The sequence below is a fragment of the Pezoporus flaviventris genome, unplaced genomic scaffold (assembly GCF_033815535.1).
Source record: "Pezoporus flaviventris isolate CSIRO_AGI_PZ_B2104156 unplaced genomic scaffold, CSIRO_AGI_Pfla_v1 ptg000083l, whole genome shotgun sequence".
In the NCBI taxonomy this organism is placed as follows: domain Eukaryota; kingdom Metazoa; phylum Chordata; class Aves; order Psittaciformes; family Psittacidae; genus Pezoporus; species Pezoporus flaviventris.
In genome coordinates, this window is record NW_026892631.1 from 4,216,859 (window position 1) to 4,243,135 (window position 26,277).

Here is a 26,277-nt window from a genome sequence, read left to right on the forward strand (position 1 = left end):
CGCGTTTCAGCCTTCGCCCCGCTCGTGTGGCGGCGCGGCCGCGGCTGAGGTAACGGGGCCCGCGGGGTGTTTGAATTCCCGCCCGCGGTGAAGCGGTGCCTCGGCGGGACAGCGCTGAGGGAAGAAGGGGCGAAGCGAGGGCTCCGGCCCCGGCTTCCCGTCCTGTGAATGCCGTACTTACACAGGTGGTGGTGTGTGCGGCGGCTCCCGCCGAAGCCTCCAGAGAGTCAATGCGGAGGGGGAGCGGGGACCCCCGAAAGCGGGTTCTGTGCTTGCAGGGCTTAAATACCGTTGTTTTAAAGAGTGTGTGCCGCTCTGCCAGCTGGTAGCATCAAAATGCTATTAACAGCGGGTATTATTAAAGTCTGAATAGTAGCGGTGGGCTGGGTGGGGGTGTTTGGGTTGATTTTGGGAACAGAAAGTCCTTAATGTGTTTTGGGGGGAGAGTGGATGTTACATTCCTTGCTGGAGCCAGGGTTGTTTGTCCGGAGTCAAGTTGTTGATAAGCTGGCCTCAGTGCTGGGAGTACTTTTATGTAGTGTGCATTGGGAATCTGGCCAGATTCCCTGGTTTAGTTAGGAGTAAGGGTTTTAACTATTGTGGTATAATAGACTGGTTTGGGTTTTGTTATTCATCTCTAAACGGGGATATGGAATGGAACTTTCTGTGCATGGATCATTTGCCAAACCTGAAAACTGTGTGAATGAGCATCATGTACATAGTCCCCTTTGCTGAACAAGCATTTTGAGGATGAGAAGAAAACCTTTTAAGTTTAATGACCGTATTTTGTTGCGTAACTGAGCAATCTGCAAAGACCAAGCAAATGACGCACTTGCTCCTCAAGTTTGGCTCAGTTTGTCAGAATTCAGATGGGATTTTGACTCTGCCCTGCAGTTAAAACATACCATAATCGAGTACATTGCTTAATTCTCCAATTCTATTGAATTAGGCTGCTTTCTCATCCCTTATTTCCATAGCAAAGCTTTATCTAAACTGAGAGAACTTGCCCAGTTGTTGTAGGTGAACCTGCGAGATGGGATCAGTCTTGGAAGCCAGTGCCTCAAATTTACTTACACAGCCACAAATGCAGGTTTGATTGGCACTGTTCTTTTGAGATGCTGTGCTTCTGCTCCGAAATGGATATTCCTCCTGTCTGAAGTAAGCAGAAACTGAGACTTGAGTGCACAGATTGCTAATGTTTACTGAAAATCGATAGAAGATAGGCACCAAAAGCAATTACGCAGCTTGGGAAATCGATCCACAGTTGAATTTGTCCAAGGACAAGGATTAGATCTGTGTCAGAGCTGAAACCTTCGTGGGGAAGGTCCTGGCACAGTGTCAAGTTCGTGACAATTTGTTCTGTATCTTTCCTGGTCTGAATTCATATATAAAAACTTGTGTGTGATTTTCTTAAATTCTTGTTATTTCCTCTGAATTCTGTTCTTTTTCTTTCATTGGGGTAATCGTGGTATTGAAGTAAATAATTCAAAATAGAGCACAGTTGGTGTTCTGTCACTAGTGCAGCCAGAATCCACATGCAATTTGTCTGTGTAAATTGCTCAAAATAGGATTTTGGATTACTGGGTGATTCAAAAAGCCTTTTTTCCTCCCCTGTTGATCTACTGTACTTCTTGTATTTGGTCTTTCCAGAGGGTAATACCATGTTTTCAGCCTGATTGTTTATCTGGGCTTTCAGCAAAGCTTTCAGTCCTACCCAGTAATTTTAGCCATAGAACTGCCATGTTTTAGTATGGTAAGCGCTGTGAAACAAGTTCAGGCTTCTTAGCACAGATTCGCCATGTATATTCTACTAAGTAATTATGACAGGTAAATAAAAAGGTTTGGGGTAATAATTCCAGAATGCTAACACTCCCAGAAATTCTTGTTTCCTCAGTAATAGTCTGTCAAGTAATTTGTCAGGGGAGAAGTAGCAAAGCAGGGATGGGGGTGGTAGGTGAAGTATAGCTTATAGCCCTAGGCAAAATGAATTGATTATCTTACCTATTCCTATGCACGTTTCTTGGAGTATAGCTGGAGCATTCAAATTTTGTGGCCAGAGGAGCAGAGGTAAAGCCTTACCTTTGGGGCAGAGTGTGCACAGCTTGGTTGAGCCTGGAAAAGGGGTTATTTTTTCATGCAACACACAGTTCCACAACCAGGGCAGTCTTCTTTAATGTGCAAGTTCCAAATGTGGCAAATGGATCTCTAAATACTGTGCAAGCCCCTAAAGAAAAGTCACTTGGAAAGTAGAGCGTTTTGCTTCTCTCTGAAGAGCTTTCGTTTGCTTATAATGTTCAAAATACCTTCTCCCCTTCTGAATACTGCTACTGAAAAAGTCCTGGATTCTTCCTCTGGGCTGACACATTATTTAATTGAAAGCATAATTTGTGTGTGTAAATGCATATTTACATAAATAATAAAGCACAAAAATCTACTTCTGCTGTGGCATTTGCTGTAGTATCTTGGTCATGATGGACTTAGCAGGATGGTTAATACAACGGATTTAATATACCCTGAGGTTTACAGGGTTTTCTTTTGTTGTTTGGTTTTTAGTTGCATTATTAGCTTTGATATTTTTTAAGCATATTTTTATTGAATAAGTACTTTCTGATTGGCAGGGCTGGGAATATTACTGTGGGACTCACAGTAGCCACGCTTTGTGAGTTGCTGTTTTTGTTAAGTGTATGCTGCTGTCTTCCAGTGCATTGGCCAGAATGAGGAAATGATCTGTGATTGTGTTTATGGAGTGAAGAACAGGAGCTTTTTTCTAGGTTTCTTGCCTGGAAAGTGAGCTGTTCTGCAACGCTCCTCCAACTTTCCTTGGAAACATCTCTGCTGGGGATTATGAGGTGTAACCTACAAGACAAGTAAAGGCTCAGCAAGCTTTTATTTGCGTTCTTTCTCTACCTCAAGCAGCTCTTGTATTTATTGCACCCAGCAGTCAATTGTGAACTTTTTTTCCTTCTTTTGAACTCTGCAACAAAGGCACAGAACCGTTTCTCTACCAGTTTTTATGCATGCCCTGGCTGCCCGCTACATCTGTACCCTGGGTGTGCTTTGCTGTCTAATAGGAGTCTTTCTCTCAGGTTAAATGGCTGTAATATTATGAATCAAAAATAAAGCTCTGTTAAAGGACCTGGTCCTCTTGCCTGCTTTATGAGGAGTGTTAATAGCTCTCAGCTGGTGGGTACAGGTAGTGCACTTCTCTAGATGAAGCCCTTAAATCCAAAGGGGACTTAAATATTTAGTTATTATTAAGAGAGAGATGAAGTAGCAAGAATTGTTCTTGTTACATGTTTACTCTGGCACATCCTTTTGGTGTTGCAGTTATTTGATAGAAAATGATGACTACCATCTGTTCCCCTCCTCTCTCATCATTTAAAGTTCCTTTTCTTTTTGAGAATGAAGTCTTCATAGAGAGATAACAAGTTTCTACCTCTTCCTGTTTCCATAGTCACAACTTATAATAAAAGTGGGGTTTCTTTCATTTTACACTCTCATACATGTTTTCATTTGTGCTGCCCTTACTATTTGGAGTCATGATCCTAATTTACAAGGTGCACCTCATCTTACTCTTTTGCAGCTTGCCAAAAATTTCCACTGGCAGTCCTTATATTCATCATTTCCATCTCCACACCTCCTTTTAACTGGAAGGTTTTCATGTACTTTGTTCCTACGTACTTTGGAGTGCAAGATTTCAAACTGTTCGCACTCTTCCCCTCTAAGGCACCATGTACACGTCAGTTCTGCATGTGTTAATAATTAAAGGGTTTAGTAACACAGTTTTCTAACAGTGCTATAATACAAAAAGCTTGTAAAGCTTTTGAAGATCTTTCCCTCTCTGATTTCATGGAAGAAACTTAAGAGAATTAGACTAATGGAAAATCCCACAGTAAAAAGGAGGACACATGTTGTGCTGTACCACCAAGAAGTATGAGAGGAATCTGAGTCTTATCTAGGGATCATACCAGGGAAAACATTGGCACTAATACTATGGCAGAGGAGGAAGGCAAGCTTTTACTTTTTGGAACTGGAGGATTTGGTGGAGCTAAAAATAGAACCTGAATTTCCCTTAAAACCTGAGGAACAATTGCCTTGATCTCATTTCCTTATCTGTAGCATCCAGTTCATTTGGTTCATCTGCATGCTTTTCCAGCCCATCTGCAAAATGGAGATACTGGCATAGGATGTGAGGAGGTTAACCTAGAAACTCTGGTGGAAGGCGGAGCAGAACAATGTGCTATTCATAATTTCTCTTCAGACACCAGGAATTAAATGTTGAAGTAAAGCTCAAGATGTTCTTTGGAGTCTATTTGATTGCACTGTGTCACTGAGTTGGCTGGAGAGTGGCTAAGAACTGACTTAAAAACTATTACTGATATGATATCCTTCTCTTTAATAATAACATGTGCTTTGAGAGCTCTGATGAGGAGACCCAGCTTTCAGCTGTGTTCAGCCCCAAGTTGATGCCAAGCTTCTTGTCATTTCTCTGCATCCATTAAAAAACCCCTCTGTTGTTGGAATTTGAGGGTCATTAAATAGGGTAAAGGCTCAATAGGATAAAATCTTTGTATGACTTAATGTTGTAGCTATCAAATGCATTATTATGACAGTTTATAAAGAGTTCTTTTGCACTTAGTTACTGTGACATGGTCATTAGGCCACAGTAATTGGCATCACACAGATCCTAGGTTGGATTCTGCCAATTTGTGTTAATGGAGCCCAAAGGCTTTTTTTAGACTTTCTGAAGGAAGTGGGTTTGTTCAAGCAGAGTAGAAGCACAATGAGGAAAATTGAGATAAACAAGACATGGTTTTAAGCAGCACATGAGAATGCACTGGGCATGGATTTGAAAGACCAAGTAATGTTGCTTAAATGCGTGTTCTTGTAAACTGAGTATCTTCCTCTTAAAAATGTGGCATGCAGTATTTTAAATGATGATTGTGATATGAGCTTTGACCAGCCGGTAGTTGCATAAATAAATGCCACCTCAGGGCGAGGCAAAGTGGGTAACAATGAACTTGGTCCCAGGCTCCTTTTCTCTTATCTAGGCTTGGGTCTGAGTGCCCATCAGATTTCAGTGCAGTACTGTCATAGTATCATAGGGAAAAGAGGTGGGATATATTGTAAAGGTGCTCAACTACTCCCCTGGAATGAAGTGCCTCGGGGACTAACTGCAGTAAGTACAAGTTCTGGGTGATGCACACAGGTACCCCCAGAGCCTTAAATTGGCTCTGTGTTGGTTGTTACTGTTGTCCCTCTCTGTTGGTTGTTCCTGATGTCCGAGGACAAAGCAGGTGAAGGGCTGCAGGGGAGCATGCCTCACTGCTGCAGGCATGAGGTGTTCCTCAGTGGTGATGGAAGTGTTATCCCAACTCTGTCTTTAGGTGCAGTGCCCTTCTCCTAGGAGAGGTCTCGCCATTCCCCTGGGACAGAGAGTGTGGTTTTTCTCCTTCGACCTCTTCCCTTGTTTGTATTCTTTCCAGTAGGTTCCTGCTGTACTGTCTAATTTCTGATTGTGAACAGTATAGAAAAAGATTGTGGAACAGAATGATACCATCTCTTCCTGCTGTTTTGGAGATAGCATTGTGTGCCACCTCCCTATGGCAATAAAAAATGTAAAAGCTAAATTTCTTATCGAGACAAGCCAGAAACTCTGTTGGATTTTTATTTCCTGTCTTTGAATTGCTTCTCTGCGTAGGATGCTTTATTTCATCGCATGCCTACCTCTGCTCCTTTCCTACAATGTTAATGTATCCTCTTATGCTCACCTGGGAGATGTTATCAGTTGTATGCAAAGCAATTTCTGTGTTGCTAAGCTATTTTGAAGCTTGTCATAATGCTCCATAAACTACATAAACAGTAAGCTTTTTTTATACAGATGTCTTCATGGTTTTCTGTTTCTCGTGCTACATAAGGACAAAAGGGTGGTCGGTACCTGGAGCTGGTAGGATGGAGACTGAGGGTGAAGCTTCTGGGACTGTCTTTTTTAGGCTGTCAGTGCTAAACTCTGGCTGTTAGAGGTGCCATGAGTTTTTGAAGTCCTTCAGTGTGTTGTTTTTCCTTCAGCTCAGCTGGGAGGAGGAACCTTCAACTGCTGCTGTTCAGATCTGTAAACAAAGGCACTGCAGCATCCTTTTCAGTAAAGCCTGATGGGTGAGTTTATGTAACACAACAAAACCAAATGGAAACGTCACATCTAAATTGAGCTGTTATTTCTCCTGCAGAATAATTATCAATAAACCTTGTATCTGACAGCATCAGAGTGTCCGAAGTGCTCTGAGCTTCTTTGCAGCCTGGTAGCAAACCAGCTTTGGAGAGAAAACGTTACTAACTCTAAGCCATGATCACCTCTGGCATGTGTCTGAAAGCAGCACAGTCTTACTTCACTCAGGCACTAGTTGTTTTGCACTGATAGGGTTTAGTAGCACCACTTGGAGCTGTGGGTATTGTGCATCATTCAAGCTGGGATGCATAGTGTTTGGGCCAAAACAGATTTCCAGACCTGAGGCTGAAGGTCTTTCTATTTTCTTATTTCTCTAATAACAAGTTTCAGATGGATTCTAGTGCTGCAAGGCAGAGGTCAGTGATTACTAGTGGAACAAGATAGGGATTTTACCATTAAGCACTGTTCTCTGGGGCATCTATTACTGGATACTGCTCAAGACAAGGCATGAGGCAGGATGTAGCTGAGACATAAAGAATGATTGCTCTGATCCTGTGGGACTATTGACTGTTGTTAATGCATGAACAGTGCAAATCAAAATGCAAAAGATTGTTGAAAATTAGTGTTTTCAATATAGGAGCAGTAGGATACTTCAAGAGAGTTTGGGGGTTTTCTTGCAAACAGCATGTTTCTTAAGATACATTTGACCTTCAAGAGGAGCCAGGTTTTGGCCTATTTACTGGAGCCATCACATTTCACTATTTTTCTTTCAAAACATGTTTTTAAAGTAGCCAAACAAAAACATTCTTCCTTGCACTCTTTAGGACAAAAGTACTGTCTAAGGTATTTAAGTGCTGTCTACAAACAATATCCACCCTGGGGTACAGCAAAGTCTTGGAGCCTAAGTACTTGACCATGGAATAAATGGAAATATTTCCTTCTAAGGCCTTCCCTTTGGTCACATAAAGAGAGGAAAAAGCCGAAGCAAAACAAGAACTCCCTTTGAAGTAGTCATTTATAAAGGCAACACGCCAGCATGGCTGCATCAGGAGATTTCAGGGAATAGAAACACCAGCACTTTGTTGTTGTATATACCTGAAAACTGCGAGTATAGAAGAGTTTAATTGTACCTGTTTGTCCTGGTGCTGTATCATGGTGTATGGGGCTAATAACTTCCATTTGACAGCAGATCTCAGTAGTGATTAGCAGAGGAAATTCTGGTGCAGATGCATCACAACTGAGGCTGCTTTATGCTGTTCAAAGAACGCACAGGAGAACTGACTTGAATAGCAAACTGGGGAAATCAGTGAGTGCATTTGCTCTAAGTGCTCTCCTTGGCACAGGCTGGAGTGGTTGGTAGGAGCATGCTGGGTTCCAGTAACTCATCACTAGCAAAACAGTCCCTTTGAGTGTGCTCTGAACCGATGCAAGTTAAAATACTGCTGATGCACTCAGTCCTTTCTCTTCCTGTGTGCTTAGGAAAAAATGTAGTATAGTTGGAGCTCTAGGCCCCTGTGTTCGTTGTAACTGGGGGATTTTACAAGCACTTTCAAAGGACGTGAGAGAGTTTGAATATAGAGAGCAACTTGGGGTCTGTTAGCAAAGAAGAATCCAACCAGTATCAAAGGTGGCTTCTTCCAAGTCAGAATGACATCTCATGCAGATTGATTTGTCACCAGCCCAGTTCTCTGCAGGAGGAGACAAAACTGTTGTGAGACCTGAAGCTGGGTTTGGTGCTTGTTGCTGGATTGTCAACAAGCTCCTCCTCAAGGGTTTGGAATTAATTGCAAAAATAGGGATCTTTTTACCTTGCAGATTCTTTGTACACATACACCAGGGTGAATGCAGAATACACACGTTCACACACAGTCCCTTCTGCTGCAGAAATCCTGATTTCTCATGTCTCTTTGGGAGAAGCAGAAATACTTTTGGACCTATGGGTATTCCGGTCATAGGAGTATCTTGCTAGAGAGTGGGTTGAGATTCTGTTCCTGGGTAAAGCAGTTCTCTTAGGTGCTGTGCCTTTGTCACCATGTTGGCAGAGGTGCTGATACAGCATAGGCCAGGAGAAAAAGTCCTCTGTTCTTCTAAGTACCACAACCATCCTGCCTGGACAACAACGCTTGCACTGACAGCAGCTCTTTTCTCCTGGCATGGAAAGCCCCATGTTGTGGGGCTTTGCAAACATATTGAAGTTGGCCAAGAGTGTGATATATATGTGGTGCTTACATGGTTATGTGGATGAACCTTTGTCGTCTAGACATGGCCCGAGTTGTGCTGTGATTTCAGGGAAGTTGCTGTTCTCTGTGCAGACTCAGTAATAGAAATGCTGCTGAATACTGTGGTAGGTATTATTTCTATGCAAAGTGCTCTGAGGTTTCTAAAAGCCCCTCCAGTTCTGCTCTGCACTAAAGTGTAATGGTGCTCTGGAGGCTCCTAGACTGCATTGGTTTATGTGTTGAGGCAAGCTGAAATTGGATCAGCTTTTTAATTCTGGGGTAATTCATGGCCTGAGCTTGGTGGAGTGGGAAAAGATCATTGTCTTGTGCTCCAGAGAACATTGTGGAGAAAAACTAGCACCTCCTCAAACAGGAACTATGCAAGGTCCAGTGAAACTAATGAATAGGTGTTCTTCCAGTGCCTATCATTCCCATTTCTCCAGCCTCTGAAGAGCACTTTTCAAGGCATGTGTAAGCAATAGATTTTTGTAGCTTGATCTCCATCTGCAAAGTGCCTAACTCCTGTACAAATGTTTTATTGGGTACTTATTTTGACCATTTTATTGTGAGCCATTAGAAAATGAAACTCAAGAGGCTGACTAAAATGTGTCTCGTCACATAAAGGCACTTACAAGACAGGTCAGTTTTACTCCTGTTATGATAACATGAACTCCCATTAACTTGTGTTACAATCCCATTTTTGATGTAGGAATAAATTTGGTGCAGTCTGTTGACTCTGAGCAGTTTCAGAGCATCACAGAGCACAAACCCAACTAAACCTTCCAGCTCTGGAGAGAATGAAGACTATTCTGTGTCATAAACAATGCTGGGGCTCTACAGTAGTTTTGCAATACCTCATATCTTACCAATTCCCCAGCAAATGAAGGTTTAAAACATGAAATTCTTTAAAATTATGCATTAAAATGATGACGGTGCTACTCTCAAAGCCACCTTACAAACATTTCTATACTTAAAGTGATGGTGGAAAACATTAATTATTAAAGAAAAAAACATTTAGATTTTTTTTCTGCTTGCAGCATGAAACATTTCAAATCTATTCAAAATGGGTTTAGTTTGTTTGTGTTCTGTCTGACTGAAGCACAGCAGCCCTGCAGGTTATGCAGATGTGCTGTGAAATCGGGGTGCTGTGCACTGTGATAGAAAGGTACCGCCTGGGGAAAGGGGTTTTAGAGCCAGGAGAGCATGCATGTGGTCTTCTGGTTTCTCTTTAGAACTGCAGAGGGAGAAAGAAAGGGAAGGTCTTTCTACCCTTTGCACTGCTGTTCAAGGGTTATGCAAATACATCCCTATCCCACTCCCTCAAGCTGTTTGGGAGGTAAAAGGTGGCTGCTCTCGCAATCTTCGCTTTTCATTCTCTCTGTGTCTTGGGGGTTTAGCTCTGTAAGAATACGTATGTGAGCCTTACTGAAGAGATGCTCTGCCTTGGAATTTGTGGGGAATCTAGAGCTTCAGAGGAAGAGAAAGCTGTAAACCTGAATTATAACCAGTCACATCCTTTACTGGTGAAGTTTAGCAGCAATTGCGGCCAGAGGACTATTTAAATGCCAAGCCATGTGGTTATCTTTACTTGCTTTGAGTTATGTTTTAACTACATTTCTTTCATGTAAACCACTTCATTTCTCCCCATTTGAATTGGTTAAAACATCCTAATTCTGAAATTGTACATAAGTGTTGATATCCTGTGAGTGACAGAACATTGTGTGCATCAAATCCTGTCTTAAAAAGGGAGTAAATGTCTGTAGTCTTTACAGAGTACATCACATGTCTGAACTGTCTGATGGGGCTTACCAGAGTTTTGTTCTTCTCTTGCAGGCATTATGCTGCTCGAAGTGTTCCTGCTTTTGGGTTCAGTCATCATCTACTTCTTATTTTACAAGAAGAAAGAAGAAACATTGCCCTTCAAAGAGGGATGGTGGGGCAAGGGACAAAAGCCTGATGCTGAAGAAGATACAACTATTCGACCATTCAAGGTGGAAACTACAGAAGAAGAGCTGAGTGTAAGCAAATCTTTATACTGGGGAGATGTAAGAAATGGCCAAATAAATGCAGAACTTGTTCAGAAGTAATTTTTAAGTTGAACCAATAGTTACATTTATGAGAATGAGCAGTGATGTGTGGGACCTGGGGGAAGGGATTTGTCAGGACTTCCCAAGATAGTTATGTATAGACAGGTTTCACATATTGCTATGCAGTTTTACTCTCAGCTGGCTGTTTCAAGATTGCCAGGAAATAAACCCACTCTGTAAAGTCCAATAAACATAAAACTCATATTACAGATTACTCAGCTCTGTGTTTCTGTTTGTGCACCTCCCTCAGTTTGAGTGTAGATCAAAATATGAACAATATCTCTTCTTTTTTCCTTCAAAAGCAGTTACAAACATTTCATTTTCTTCCCTGCTTTATGTGTGCAGCTGTGTTGGGTGCTGCTTCTTCTGTAATTGAGGATCTACTTTGATCAACAGCAGTACCACAGTGGTAATTACAGTAAACGCATACATTGCAGAATGTGTTAGATAGCAACGTTTTGATTCTATGTGTTTAAGTCGGGGATTGCAGAATTTCATAGGTCTGTCTGGAGTTGTGGTTCAAACAGGGCACATTGGCTTGTCCATATTATTCATTTATAATGGATTCCTATTCTCTCAGTAAGGCCTGAGACAAAACTTGTGTTTGCCCTTCTTAGTAGTATCAATGGGCATTAATCTCCAATATGTTTCCTCCTTATACTGCAGACACAAAGCTAGATAATTTCTAACTTACAGATGGTTTTGAAACATGCCATTCTGTATTATGGCAGCTATTGCAACATAGTCCATTGGTAGAAAACTCTCTTCCTAAATGTATTCTTGCCTAAACCTGGAGCTGCAGTTACGCCAGCGTATGTTACTAACACATTTTTAAGAGGTGTTGTGCATGGACAGAAAGCACGTATGTAAAGACATGGTAAAAACTTCATTTTAAAATCCATGCTTTCTGTACACGTGTTAAATGCCCAAACAGTGAGCTTCAGTACTAACATCTTGCCTAGGCTTATATTGCCTATTCACTTTGAGTCATGCATACACCTAAGTCAGAGTCAGAGCTATCTCTATTGCTATATTAGAAAATGCTGTTCAGGTTTAAACCCCACAGAGGCTTGAGTAGGATTAGATTTCCAGACCTGCCTTCCATCCTCAATTCTGTGGTTCTGTATGCATTGGGAAGGGGCTCTTGGCTGTTCTTCCCTGCCAAGTGTTTTTGGACTGTTGTGGAGTATCATCAGTATCCCCTGTAACCTTGAAGTGCAGTAGGAAGGTGATTTTCGTAGTTATTCTATATTGGGAAACTTTAATTCCAGTCTAGTTTCACCAGCTTTGTGGCCGTGCAAAATCCCTCAATGTTTCCCAGTGAAGATATCCAGCCCCTTGGTTTGGGAAGGAAGACAAAAGGTTTGGGCCAGATCCATGCATTGATTGTGAGGTTGGGCTCACAAGTAACCTGGGGAACAGCACACCATGGAAAGGCATAAAGACTGAAACTGTGAAACCACTGTACTGTCAGATGAGTGTATTGTCCTCTGTGGTGACAGTGTTAAGAACACCTGTAAATGGAAGAGGAAGGAGGCCATCTGGAGGAGAAAAAGAACTGGAACAGCTGATGGAGTATCAGCAAAATGCACAGGTGTCATTAGAGATGTTATTTCCATTGTTCTCATTTCACTTGGAAATAACTAGAAACCATACACAGCAGAGCTAGAGCCTGAGATGGCACACACAAGTGCTTGTAATGTCTCTTCTTTCTTTTTCCCTGCAGGACTTGTATAGGAGACTTGACCAGGCTCGATTCACTGAGCCACTGGAGGACAGTTGCTTCCATTATGGGACTAACTCGGTGTACCTCAAGAAGGTTGTCTCCTACTGGAAAAACCAGTTCAATTGGAAGAAACAAGTTGAAGTCCTCAACAAGTACCCACAATTCAAAACTAAGATTCAAGGTGCGTGGCTTTTTCCCTTAAGAAAACCCCGGCAATACGTAACCTGGTCTGCAAGGGATCTTGGTGGCAAGAGTGCTGTGGTTGTGTTGTGTCATGTCGTGTGGGCCTTCCCTTCCTGGCTGCTGTAGCGTAGATTATTGGCATTGTTGCTGAAGCGGCAAGAAATTCCTTCATCACAAGCCTTTAGGACATGGAATGACAAATGGAATTCCCTTGTGCATGGATGGGTTGTCAGCTGGTGTTAACAGGAGCCAAGCACAGGCATTTGGAAACAGAACCGGGATCTTAAGATGTACACATGTTCCCTGGCTTGCATGCAGTCATGCAAAGATCCCCACAGATGTCTCCTCTTGCTCCATGTAATTCCCCAGCTGCTGCTGTCACGGTGATGCCATCGGCCTGGCAGCCCTCCTCAGCTGGGCATGCTGCCTGCTCAGGTTGGCCCTGTTTGCAAGGCAGATGTGCTCTGCTGCACCATTTTAAGCATTCCTGTGCCCAGGAAGGCAGGATGTGCCTTTCGCTTCCTTGATGTGCTGCCAGGTGTGAGCGAATAGTGTGGCTTCTCCTCCAAAGCATAGACACCTTTTGAAAGAGGCTGTTCAGCACAAGGGCTGCTTGTGCTGGAGCTTGGTCAAACTGGATGTTTCACATGCTTGAATGAAGGTTGTGCTTGGGTAATCTGGGGGTACAGGTGTCCATTTAGAGCACAGCAGGCAATTGTCTTGCATGATGGCAAAATTTAAGATTATGCTCTTATGTTTTCAGTTGCACCCGTAATCGTATGTTATTCCATAATATTTAAAATTGATTTTGGACAATAAATGGTTGTTACATAGGGGTTAAAACGTAAAGATTTTATTTAAAGTGGAAAAACCATCATGTGAGACAAGAAAGGGAAAAGAAGCAAAAGACCGTGCTCTATGTATAGCAATAGGAAGAGAAATTTCAACACTAGGAATGATTACAGAGATGAGACATGAAAAGGCAAGATCAAACATGCTGCACAGCAGATTCCCAGCTTCTGTCATCACTTGAAAGTTCTTCAGAGAATACAGAAATCCACAGAGTTGTCAAAGATGGGGAAATCTGTCAGTGAAAGGGTGGGATTGCTGGTGAGCTGGAGCTCAGGAGAGCAAAATGTGCTTAAATACATCAAGAACTGAGGCATTCAGGCTCTACTAAGAGCAAATTACTATTTCCTGGAAAGCAAAGCCCTGAATAGGTCTGAGGAAGAGCAGTTCACCTCAAGCAACTAGTGCAAGCTGTGTGAGACCTACTGGTTGTACTGTGATGATCACAAAGGAAATGGGTCTGCAATTTTTACCTTTTTACTTAACAATGAGGAGACTGGAACTAGAACACAGTTTCCTGTTTTGGTTTATACAAAGAGACACTGAAAGCTTTGGCCAAAAGGTGGAGAAGAGCTACAGAATTGAACACTTTAACTCTCTTTCAGCATGGCATTGTTTCAGATCCTTGATTCGGCATGGTTGGTTTATCAAGCAGTTGTGTGATTTGATTACAGGAGGCCTCCACAGGCAGAGAATACTTGCTGAAGGCTTTTTACATTCCTTTTGCTGTAAAGCTCAGATCAATGGCTGGAGACAGAATCCAGACACGTTTAAATGATGCGCAAAACAAGGGAAGTGATTAAGACCCGAAACAAAGAGCTGCTGGTTATGAGGAATTCTCTGTCTCTTGGTGCCTCCAAGTTGCAACCGAGTGCAAGAAGTGTAATCTGCGGTGGGCTGAAGCCTATCTGGTGCCATAGAGCAACATTCGGGTAAAATTTAAGGGTGCTTGGACTAAATGATGTTATCACCTCCTCTGCCTTTAAGCTGTGTGAGTCACTGTGTTACCGTTAGGAGATTGCTTCACTTCTATGCCTTAATTTGCCAATTCATTTTAAAACAGAAAGATGCCGACCTCATTTGGCTGCTGTGGTGCTTAATTCCTCATTATAAAGTACTTTGAGGTCCTTGGCTAAATGGATCCAGAGAAGCACAGTGTCTGGATACTCACCAAAAAAAAGGACTTCAGAGAAGCTTTATTCATGCTCTGTTCTGTGCTGAGTTTCAGTGTCATGGGAAATCTGGGCATGTTAATGACTTACTTTCTTTATACAGGCATTGATATCCATTTTGTTCATGTGAAGCCTCCTCGTCTGCCTGAAGGCCAGTCTGCAAAGCCACTGTTAATGGTTCATGGCTGGCCCGGCTCATTCTATGAGTTTTACAAAATCATCCCTCTCCTGACGGATCCTGCCAGCCACGGCCTCAGTGACGAACACGTTTTTGAAGTCATTTGTCCATCTATCCCTGGTTATGGTTTCTCAGAAGCACCCCACAAAAAAGGTATGATCTGTGAGAAGAAACTGAACATAAGCCTAGTCTCACAGTGAGATAAACCCCATTAGCAGAACAGTAACTCCTGGCACTTGTTTTTTTTCCCAGTCTAGAAACAAAGATCCTGTGTGCCCTGTGGGAAGAGGGAGATAAGAGTGTGATGTCAGGTGACATCATTACTTAGTTTCAGGAGCACTGTATAGATAATTTACAAAGGACTATAAAAAGTTATGAAGTGACAACTCATGAATTGAAATGGAGTCAATGAATTGTGTAGGGGTGAGCAGGAAGAGTAAATTTAATTTGTTACTGTTCCTCTTGGGTGTTTCGAATCCATATTCAACAGCATTATACAGGTAGGTGAGAAGCAAGGGTTGAAACAAATCAATTCATGTATTTGCATGGTAGGTTGCAGCCAAATGCCTGCTTGTTCAGCTTGTGCTCTGGTTTATACAAACATAAGCTGCAGCTAATTGGAGCAAGGTAGTATTTAAAGTGAAACTGAGGTTAGTATTTCGTTATGTGTGCAGGTGAATGATGTGGGGAAGGCTGGTTTTCTCTGCTTCCTTGGTTATGATTTATACAGTCACCATTTAGTGGAGAAGTGCATTACTTGTGGCAACTTCAAGCTTTTCATCATTAAGATGAGACTCTGCTCACTGTACACAAAATGGGAACACATTCCTTGTGCAGTGCTCACCGACAGGGCTCCGCTGGAGTATGATTACAGCTTAAAGAACTCTAGGAACCCCTTGGTGTGGCAGTTGGGGGGGTTAGGAGAACATGAGTCTGCAACGAAGGCCTTGTGGTTTCTGCTTGCTCCCTAGACCTTGCTGTTAGGCAGTCAAGGAAAACCAGACTTTGAACTTAAACTTTGCCTGTATGGTGAGAATAAATGCTGCACAGGCAGCAGCACAGCTGGAATTACTGCAACAGTGTTGTTTGTTTGTTTTTAACAGACTTCAATTCTGTAAGTGCTGCTTCTGTTTTCTATGAACTGATGCTCAGACTGGGATTCAACGAGTTCTACACACAAGGAGGTGACTGGGGCTGGCTCATCTGCACAAATCTGGCCCAGATAGCTCCTAAGTGAGTACCCTGCTGGTGCAGTGCTGCATGATTGACATACAGAGCTGCTTTATTCTCTGAATAGCTATTTCTTGCGCACTTGAGAGCTTCTGTCCAAGTCCTCATCTGTAGTTTCCATCTCCAGTGCTCAGAGTTAAGCAGTGATCCAAAATTACATACCTTAGTTTACATTGTATACCTGTTCTTTCAACCAGTAGTGCAGTAGTTTTGCAATGGCCCCACTGGCTCTGGAGTGGTAAATGTAATAGAAGGAGGATTTGTGGCTTAGTGCCCAGGAGTGTGTGCTGATTAGCGACAGTTGCCCCTTTGACTTGTCATTTTGGGGTGAAAAGCCACATTGCAAGGTACAGACAAGGACATGCTGTAATTAGCAGGTTGGAATTTAAGTACCTGTTAAGTGTCAATGTCTGGTAATAACATTTTAAATATAACAACTTTGAATCACATTTTACTTGTTAATTTATGGGGACTTTTTCTGCTTTGCTTTTCAGCCATGTGAAAGGTCTCCATTTAAATCTCGCCTCAGTTTCCAACATGGGGTTCACTCACCTGCTCTCCATCCTGCTGGGCCGCTATCTTCCAGGGCTCTTCGGTTTCCAGGATGAAGATGTCAGGCGGATGTTTCCCTTCTTAAAGAAAGGAGTCTACAAGATCTTGATGGAGTCTGGCTACGCTCACATACAGGCTACGAAGCCTGATACTGTTGGTAAGAGAAAGACTCCATTTGAGCTCAGCATATTTAGTCTGGTCATTTCATAGAAACCAAACATAGTGCTTAAAGTATGCAGAAAATCAGGTTTTGTCAGGGAAGCTGAAGTAGGAGGTTTGAGGGTTTAAAAGGTTCTGTATCCGAGTCAGAGAAGGTTGCATGGGGGTATATGGCATTACACTTGCTTTTGAATGCAGAAGCAAGTAAATCTGCACCACAGAACTGAGCATGCTCTAAGTGCCACTGACCTCATTTTCAGTTTTCATTAATAAAACAGTTTATTTAATACTTTCCCACTTCTGCTATCACTGGGGACTGTAATTCTAGTTCACATGCAGCTATGCTGAGAGCAAAAGATACTTCACAGAGAATGGATCACATTCAAATGATCCATTGTAATATTTGATTTGGTATCATTATGATGGGGCCTACAAGGATGCAAGAGAGGGACTGCGGTGACAGGACAAGGGGTAATGGGTTCAGACTGAAGCAGGGGAAGTTCAGGTTAGATATAAGGAAAAAGTTCTTTACTGTGAGGGTGGTGAGGCACTGGTACAGGCTGCCCAAAGAAGTGGTGAATGCTCCATCCCTGGCAGTGTTCAAAGCCAGGTTGGACAGAGCCTTGGGTGACATGGTCTAGTGTGAGGCATCCCTGCCCATGGCAGGGGGGTTGGAACTGGATGATCTCAAGGTCCTTTCCAACCCAAACCAGTCTACGTAAACTACAAGAAGCTTTAGCTTTTAGCTGTCTCAGCACACAATGTAGCTTCTTTTTAGGGATAACTGATACCTGAAAAGTAGAATCAAATTTAATTTTCACGCAATCACTTGCAGACTTTCAAGGAAAAAAAAGATGTACCTATGAATGTGCTATCTAGATAAGCTAATCACTCAGATTGCCTAACTGCTAAAGTATCTGAGTTTTAAGTGTTTCTGTTTTAAGAACATCCTTTGCAACTGGACATACTGAATATATTTTAATTTAGTGCAGCAGCAATTTATTTGTGGATTTTATTAAGAACATAGCTAAGGAAAGTATTTCTTTATGTTTTTCTATAGCTTACCTGCAGAAACTTGTATGTTCTTAAAATCTGTAGGCAAAATGGGAATTTTATTGATTTTAAGTAATTTTGAGTTTTGTTTTCTAAAAATTACTAGCCTCTAATTGTGTTTGTGCTTTAAGATGGGAAGCTGGTAGCTGGACAGTGCCAAGCCATGTGCCTTCTGCTGTGGTTTCCCATTTGACTCTTGTCCCTACCAGTAACGTGGTCTGTCAGAGTGGACTGTGCTGACTGGCAACCAAGAGCCAGCTCATGTTTTGGGAGCTGGAGCATTCCTGCAATTCTGAGGACAAAGAGGAGAGGAGCATGGCAGGTGGCAGGTTCCCACAGGGAGAAAAACACTCTGAAGAAAGCAACATAAGGTGGCTTGAAGAAGCACAGCCACGGAGGCTACCACAGTCAGGAAGACTTCTGGTAGTACAGGGCTACCTTGCAAGCTGCTCTAGGCGAGGAAGTTGTCGCTGGCTATTGAGATAGCCAGATACAGATATACACATAGTGTGTGTGTGTGTGTGTGTATGTATTACACACACACTGTGCTTCCTAATACTATACTCTTGCTTGCCTCAGAGCTGGCTTTTCATCAAACTGCCTTGCATGGATTTGATTTTACACATACTCTTAGGGAAACCTGCATGGAGCATGGATTTGTTTTCACCTGGCTGGAATAGGCAGTGCCTGTATTCCAAGTACTGTTAGGATCAGTGTCAATTTTCCCTTTGTGTAAACAGATATACATATTGTGAACAAAGAAGGGTACATGAGAACAGGCTATTGCTTGTCAAACAAGTCAGTACAACTTTCCCAAACACTTGGTATTTCAGTTATCAGTATTAGTTGTTTGATAACTGAAACTCAACTATCATGTTTAAATAGCAGTTACTGCTGAAATTCTGCTAGCTCTAGCACTAGGCATCTTTCAGGAAGGTTGGGTTGCATGGGTGGAACTTCAAATATATTGCTGCTCCTTGGGGAAAAGCTTTTTCTAAGGCTTTTCCTAGCAGCTGAAACAGTTTATGGTCCCTGTATTTCACAGCACAAGGATTAGCAAAGTTCCAGGTGCAGGTGTGTGTTTTCTGTCCAAGCAAAACAAACTATAAAAAGTATATTAAGGCTTGTTATATGTTAAGGCAGTTGGTGGTTGTTAATTCAGAAGAAGGACCTTTTAGTAAAGCTTTGCTCTTCCTTAATGACTTTCTAATAATCCTTAAAATGTTTTTGCTGTTAGATAATGTTGCACATTCTCCCTGTCATGTGCAGGCTTGTGGGGTTTGTCCCTGTAATGCTGTTTAATACATGACAACTTCCAGATTAATGGAAGCAAACCCTACTTGGCACACAGTCCTTAATCGTATTAGCTTACAAGGGGTGGGGAGAAAAAAAGCCTGCAGAAATCCAATACTGTTACATCAGTTCAAAAAACATATGGTTTGAGCTAATGTGGAGCCTGTTGGTTTGCAGATACTATCAGACTATGAATCAATAATAAATAGCTCCAACTTGTTCTACTGTATTTATTTAGGAATACAGCTGCTGGAACAGCTTTGTAAAGTTATCTACCCTGTGTTATAGCTCCTGTAATAGTCTGAGTTCAGTAGTAAGGTATCACAGTTCTAGTGAACTTTTCCTCCTTTTCAGGCTGTGGTTTGAATGACTCTCCTGTAGGACTGGCTGCGTACATCTTGGAGAAGTTTTCTACATGGACTGATCCAGAATTCTGTAGTTTAGAGGATGGAGGACTAGAGAGGTAAGCTGTTCCCCCTGTGCCACTTTGGACAAGGTGATAGAGTTGTAGCCAAGAAAGTTCGTCTGAATTGATCACCTTCCATCTCACAGGGAGCCTGTAGAGACCACAAGAAGTGCAGTGCTGTGCTACAGCATGCAGAAAAGCAAACAGGCAATGAAGGCTGAGGTACTCCCTTCCCAGTTTGATCTGCAGCTTCTGGGTATTGAAAACTGACCTAGGTGGAAGAATCTCATTAGGACAGAAAAACAGAATTTCAGTTCTACATTAAGAGGCTGGGAAACAGAACTTATGACTCATTTTAATACTAGAAGTTAGCACTCCATGAATTTGCTTTAGATTCATTCATAGTGGCTTCATCTACGTACTGTTTGCTAATAAAGGATAATTCTTGGTATGCAAGAGATGACTTTGAAGATTGCTGGGTACCTGGCAGTAATGGAGTAAAGGGGCACATTATGAAAAGGACCAGTGACCTATTCAATGGATTTGAATAGAGAGTTTGCACTGCATACAGCTAATTTGATACGAAACACACTCTGTTTACAGTTCATGTTGTGATGGTTCTACTGAAGGCTCACGGTAACATTCCACATTATGAACAGTAAATGGCACAAGCTGTTCCATGTGCTTGTCTGCTCCTACTCTCCCAGTCTATGGACAGTACAGTGCTTGTTCTGAGTCTGTCTTCCATGTAGGAGTTAAGATGTCACTTCCCTGTTTGTGTCTGAAAGCCTTTAACACGCCTGAATGTTAACGTGTCAGTGACAGGCAGAGGGGGAGCAGCTTCCCCTCTGAACTCTCTTCTTAACCAAGTTAACTGTTTTTTTCCTGAAACTTTTTTTTTGCAACTAAACCAAAGTCAAGTTCCTTTACAGTACTGGTATTCAGTTCTAACTAAGCAATCAATCTCTGGGCTTACCTATTCAGGAAGTTTCACCTGGATGATCTGCTCACCAATATCATGATCTACTGGGTGTCAGGCTGTATAGTCTCCTCCATGCGTTTCTACAAAGAAAATCTGCAGAAGGGGATAGGTACACAGAAACATGAAAGGTAAGTGTTCTGGTTGCACACAGGTTGCTTATGCCTTATGGCTGCTGCAAGTTTCTGAATGCTGAGGAAAAGCACTGCTGTATCACAGTGTTCCTCTGCAGGACAGGTTGTTAGTTAGACCATCATGTGCTTGGAAAACACAGTAGTTAGGTAAGAATCCTGAACCATCAGTAAGGAGACGTGACTGGAGGCCCTGCCTGAAGACCTCCCATTCTTGGTGTATCCAACTGGGGAAGACTGCCTGCGACTGAGGCACGCAGTTTTGTTTATAGCTTATCTGTATGGTAGTTCTAGGACTTCTGGATGCAGTTTGCCTATTTCTACAAAAGATTTAAGTGCTCTGGAAGCAACTTCAGCATACTGACAAACTGCACAATTTGGAAGTCACCAAGACTCGTGTTCCTGCTGTGCAGACACTTAAAACAGGAGCTTGGTTGCATATACTTGTGTCAGCTTGAGTATTAGTGAAGGCTTAAACCTGCCCTGAGGTATTTGCAACCACAGCTCAGTGATGTGGTATTTAGCTGTGAAATGATGCTCCCAGGAAGGTGACTTGGTTCTTGTAGCAAGTACACAGTGAGTGGTATTCTGTTTCAGTCCTGCTGACATGAGATGAGCTATATGAACTTCTGCGTGCCCAGAGGAAAGAGTCTCAAAGACTTACGCAAAATCAGGCACCCTGTTTTCAGGCTTCCAGTGGTTATGTGCCCAACAATTCTTTTATCTAAATTTTAAAATCTGTTTCTTCTGACAATGCAGCTTAAGTGTATGGGATATTTAAATCCAGGAATGTTGTTCAGTTTGTAACAAGCAGGGATCATTCCAATTTCCAAGATACTTTTCTCCTCAAATCCAGCTGCTTTCCATCACTTAATAACGTGCAAAATGTTGTGTAGAGTGCCTTCATGCTAGTTAAAAGCAAGAGCTACTTTACAGGGTGAAGTCTCTCATTAGGAAATGTTTCCTCTGAACTAGTCTTGATTTACTATTATTCCTCCCCTCTCCTTTCCCTTTGCAGCAGTTCAAGATAACTCTTCCCCTTCCTACCCTGCGGTTGTCAACATGTTCTAGTTGTAACCTTCACTGTAACTCTCTCTCCCTTCACATTATGTGCTTTCCCCTCAATACATGACTCTTGAGCCCTGAATGGAGCATGTGGAACCTTGATCCTCCCTCTCGTCCTGGGGTTCTCTTCTCCATTCCCATGCTTTTAACTCATGCCCTCAGTCTCTTGCAAAAGGGCCTTAATATCAATGTATGGATTTTCATTTTTTTTTTCCCCCAGGGAGTGTTGTCTTCAAATGTAGGATGTGGACATCAAATTTTGATTACCTAACAGCAGTGTGCCCAACTGTTTTACGAACAACACTTCCCTATGACTTTCCATTTCTTGCAGGGCTAAGTGTTTGTTTGAAAGATCAAACCAATTCTCTCTCCTCTCTCAGGCTCACAGTACAAGTACCTACTGGCATTGCCTCCTTCCCTAATGAAATCATGCACACGCCCCAGGCTTGGGCCCAGAAGAAATACACCAACATCGTTTCCTTCCATTTCATGACTCGAGGTGGCCACTTTGCAGCATTGGAGGAACCTGAACTTCTTGCTGAAGATATTCTGCAATTTGTTGGGAAAGTAGAGAAAGAGCAACTTTGGAGAAAGAAAGAATAACTCTGCTGACAAACAGCAGGGTAACTGCTTATAGCTTAGCACATGTACAAGCCTTACTAAGTACTGTAATCCATGCAGTTACATCTTATTCTTGACCAGATGTGAGAGGACAGCAAGAACAATGCAGTATATCTCTATGAGATACTGCCATGGAGACCTATTGATTGTGGGTTGGGTCTCTTTGTTCAGCTAAGCTGAGACAGTAGCATGAAGATCACCTGGTTATCTTCTCCCTCAAGCAGACTTCTAAAATCTGTAGTTCCGTAGTATTCCTGACCCTTGCTTTGAAATTGAAAAATAGACCTTAAACATCAGAATTAACTAATCGGTTTATTAGAGGCTTTTTTTTCATGGCAGCAGTAAAACTTGAGTTTGTGTGAGGCACTTCACACCTACACCAAGACTGGGAACAGCAAGACCCAACTTGTGTGAGTGCAGGGGTTAGTCAGCATCGATGATCTGCAGCACCCTTACACTAGCCAGCTGGCTGCCCTTCCTATCCAGCCTGGGCTGTTGAGCAGCTTCCTGGCTGGGAGGAAGCTCTGCTCCCCTCTGCCTGGCTCCTTGTACAGCAGCGTGTGAAATGCACCAGCTCAGACCAGAGGGAGGGGCTGGGTCTGAGTAAGTGTAGCCCAAACTCCCTCTGCACTGAATTTGTACTCTTAACCAAAATCATGGCCCTGGACAGGCTCAAGACACTGTGGCTTTGCACTGCTGCTGCAGAGGATTGTAAATACCTCTTCCTAAAGAATAAACGTGTGGTTAATTAAAAAATAAAAGACCTGCATTAACATTTTGAATAATACCTGTATGCTTCTTTTAGATGTTGTAATAGCTGAGACTTTACTTGGTGATAGCTGAGAAGCAGCAGTTCAGACCCTCTGTACTGCATCTGTTACAAAGGTCAGATTGAAGGCAAACTGCTCAAAGAAAATTGTATTTGAAGGGCTGCATGGTTTTGCCAGCAACAGTCCCTAGTGTAAGCAGTTGAGCTTCAAACACTCTCAAACTCTATCCAGATGACTGATTTCAGTATGGTTTTGTTCTCCATTCGCTGCTGACATACTTCCCTACCCCTGCAAGCACAGGGAAATCTAATCCACCACTAACACTTGCACGGATTAGTATCATTTCACAATATTAATTGAAATGGAAGCTGTTAAGTAAGAGTCACTCCACCAGAGCCCTGCTCCATCCCACAGGGCTTTATGCTCAAGAATACCACGGGGCTTGCTTCACAGAAGGCAAGTCAATGTTCCTGCTGGCACGTTTGAATCTTGGTGCTAAAAGCCACCTGATGCCCAATGATAGAAAATCACTTGGGCAGATGGGTGGCAACCCAGCCCAGATGTTTCTGAGCAGAGCCTGGGACCTCCAGCCCCCTTTCCTCTCTGCCTCCTGTGCTTCTGCCCCTGGGCACCAGCAAAGGAAGGCACAGCAGCTTCTGCTGCCTCAGTCCTTCAAGCTGTACTTGAGTTCTGTAGGATAGCTAACTGCTTCCACGTTAGCAGTGAGCACTAATTCCACGTTTACTTCTGAATGCTTTCATTAGTCACAATTTGTGTTCTCATTTGCAAAATACTGTGTGGTACAGACAGGAATAAAATACATAATGATTCACCTCACCTAAAAGAGGCTCTTCTCAGAGAAAACCATCCCCACACTTGTTTTAGGTCCAGTATGTTGAAAAACATTGCTTATTCAAGAGGAATCAGCTCACCTCTGACAACAGCAGCTGTTCACAGGCACCAACCACTCTGCTCCTTGTACCAGGCTGATCTCTGGCCCCTTGCTTTTGCCTTACTTCTGTCCCCAGTGTGGCCTTATGTTTGAGAGCTAGAGCTCATCCCCTCTCATCTTCAGTACACAGGCGGACATCTGCTGTGGTGCTGGGGAACACTGCCATACACCAACAGAAGCCAGCACGGTCACAGGGACTGCTCAGTCACAGCACAGATCGAGTTGGGGGAAGACAGTTTGCTACATTATCTGTGCCAAACAGTTTTTCAGATGTTAGTAGAAGGCTTGAAGCATTTTCCCCTCTCCCTTCTGGAGCAGACCTGCTTGAAGGGGCCCAGTCTCAATGAAAGGAGGAACATCAGGGCTCTGTTTTGTGATGATACATTACAGCAGCTCATCAAGGCTCAGGCACCAGTGAGACTGGACAGAACACAACCACCTTTCTATTTTTAAATACACCTCTCGGCGCTCAGCAATCCAAGACAATGATAATGAACAGAGGCAGTAAAGGAGCACATCCTCACCCTGCTCTGCATGCCAAGTCAGCACCCTTCAGCCTACCAAACATGAGCTGTCCACATTATCAGTTCTACTGAGGATAAAAGACAGGCACTGAGGCACGAAACCCAACACAAACATGGGTTTGATCAGCTGCTGTCTGAAAGAGAGAAAAAATCTGGACCTAGAAGCTTAAAAATTATGATGAGACACCTGTTCTATAGCAGAGGTTATTCTCATGTCACACTTCTCAAACCTTAAGCCCACAGCTAACAGCAGCTGTTGTTCAGCACCTACTTATCTACACTTAAAGATACAAAGATTGAGTGAAATGCTATGACAATGTGAAAGAGCATAAAGCTGGCCATGGGCCAGCTGTAAAATCTGCTGTCACTTCCCTTCCCCTTCTTCAAAGTAATCACCTGCTTTTAGCAAAAGGCACCCAATCCCACTCCTGCAGTGCTAGCTTTAGTGCTAATGAGGTGTTTGCAGGCTAACCATGGCATCTGCATCTCCTCCTGCAAGGAACAACTCCCCCATGAGCCCAAGATTTGGACTGATAGCCATCCTGAGTGAATCCAGACTCACTTCTGATACACTCCAGCACTTGGAGCACGTCCAAACTGTTAGCTTCAGTACTACCATGAGCAGTGTAGAAGTCAGATAATCAGAAATTTTTACCATTTCTGTTAGCAAGTAACTGCATATCAGATTATTGCAGTAGTAATCAGCAGGAAGAAGGGACTCTGCTCTATTCTACTTGTTCTTACCAAAGTGAGCCACCCGAGTACCTGCCATTCGGACAGCAAGTCTCCTCTAACAAGGCCAAATGCACTGCTGTTGGGCTGGCTGAGCTGCTCCTTTGGAATAGTAGCTTCAGCCTTCAGGAGAACGCAGTGGTGGTTTGATGCTCAAAACATTTTGTTTTGCCCCAGAGCCATTTCATGGTGAAGTCTCTATTTCCAGACCAAAGCTGCCTGAAAGTCTCTGCTCAAAGAAACTGCTCTTCCCTAAGTTGCTCCAAAACATGCATTTATCCCACACCAAAACCAGAAGTGGCTGACCTAAATCCTGCTTTGTAATTAGTTACAGCCCATGAGGAGGCTGAATAAGCAGTTCAGAACCATGGAGATGCCACTGGAAATAACCAGAACTTATACTCTGCTCCCGTCCTTCCTCCTCCTGTCCTCCCTGGCCTTCCCAACTGAAGTACTTGGGTAAGTATCTGTTTCTGGCATGGAAAAACACTAGTAAGGTCATCATCGTCTCATACAGCCCAGCTAAAATGAATTTGACTTCTGATTTTTAAACTACAAACCATAAAGTCTGTGAAATCTAAGCTGTTCTGTGTAGCCCATGGACATCTTGTACAACCAAACGACAAGACTTTATGTACATGAAACAAAATAGTCAGGCATTACTCAGATTATGAATGAAAAAATATGACTAGAAATCACACTTTCATATGAAAAAGGAAGTTAAGCCATCATTCAGTGAAAAATAGAATCTGTTAAGTATAGAGTTAGATCTAGATCTGCAAGGGCACCACTCATCACCACTGAGTCAGCTGGAACTGCTTGGGGGCAGTTCTGTTTTACAGCAGGTGCAATACATAATATGCATTAGATGAAGATACGTTTTTGTCTGAATGAGCCATGGAAGGAGCCTTCTGGATACAGTGGGAAGAGACAAGGAATAAATACATATTGATTTCAGGGTAGCTTATTTTAACACACTGAGAAATGATGCCACTTGTTTTACTTGCTGTAATAGCACTTTAAGTAACATAACTCACACTAAAACCGTCTTGCTTAGGATTAGTTTTCTTTCATGAAAGAAATACCCTGTGCAGTGCCAGACAGCCCTGATGGTGTTATGGCAATGCTGCTAGAAGAATTAGCCCCATTACAATTGTCAGTTGTCTTCTGGAGAGCAGTATTTATGAACAGATCTGTACTGAGTGACAGCTCTTTCCCCTTGCAAGATGT

General features: G+C 42.7%; 1 protein-coding gene and 2 long non-coding RNA genes across 5 annotated transcripts; 2 read left to right on the top strand and 1 right to left on the bottom strand.

Annotated features, from left to right (window-relative positions):
* The first annotated feature begins 191 nt into the window (after positions 1–191).
* Positions 192–3,135, top strand: LOC133280578 (uncharacterized). Its single transcript, XR_009747236.1, has 2 exons — positions 192–1,158; positions 2,772–3,135. It is a non-coding gene; the product is annotated as an uncharacterized LOC133280578 (long non-coding RNA).
* A 2,020-nt stretch (positions 3,136–5,155) lies between these two features.
* EPHX1 (epoxide hydrolase 1) lies at positions 5,156–22,395 on the top strand. Of its 2 annotated transcripts, none has more exons than XM_061475410.1 (9): positions 5,156–5,179; positions 10,219–10,403; positions 12,199–12,379; positions 14,506–14,733; positions 15,684–15,813; positions 16,305–16,519; positions 19,222–19,330; positions 20,258–20,383; positions 21,829–22,395. In XM_061475410.1, the coding sequence occupies exons 2-9, from the start codon at positions 10,224–10,226 to the stop codon at positions 22,049–22,051; spliced, it is 1,392 nt and encodes a 463-aa protein (XP_061331394.1). In that variant the 5' UTR covers positions 5,156–5,179; positions 10,219–10,223; the 3' UTR covers positions 22,052–22,395. The 2 variants fall into 2 exon arrangements, with proteins under 2 accessions (XP_061331394.1, XP_061331393.1); XM_061475409.1 differs by lacking the exon at positions 5,156–5,179 and adding an exon at positions 6,135–6,156.
* Positions 14,391–20,376, bottom strand: LOC133280575 (uncharacterized). Of its 2 annotated transcripts, XR_009747233.1 has the most exons (4): positions 20,250–20,368; positions 17,587–17,866; positions 16,363–16,513; positions 14,391–14,857 (listed from the first exon to the last, which is right to left on the bottom strand). It is a non-coding gene; the product is annotated as an uncharacterized LOC133280575 (long non-coding RNA). The 2 variants fall into 2 exon arrangements; XR_009747232.1 differs by lacking the exon at positions 17,587–17,866 and having other exon boundaries at positions 20,250–20,376.
* Positions 22,396–26,277: the final 3,882 nt, after the last annotated feature.

Coding starts and splice junctions, on each gene's coding strand:
- EPHX1 (XM_061475409.1), top strand. Junction 10,404..12,198: donor CTACAGAAGAAGAGCTGAGT/GTAAGCAAATCT, acceptor TTTTCCCTGCAG/GACTTGTATAGGAGACTTGA. Junction 16,520..19,221: donor TACGAAGCCTGATACTGTTG/GTAAGAGAAAGA, acceptor CCTCCTTTTCAG/GCTGTGGTTTGAATGACTCT.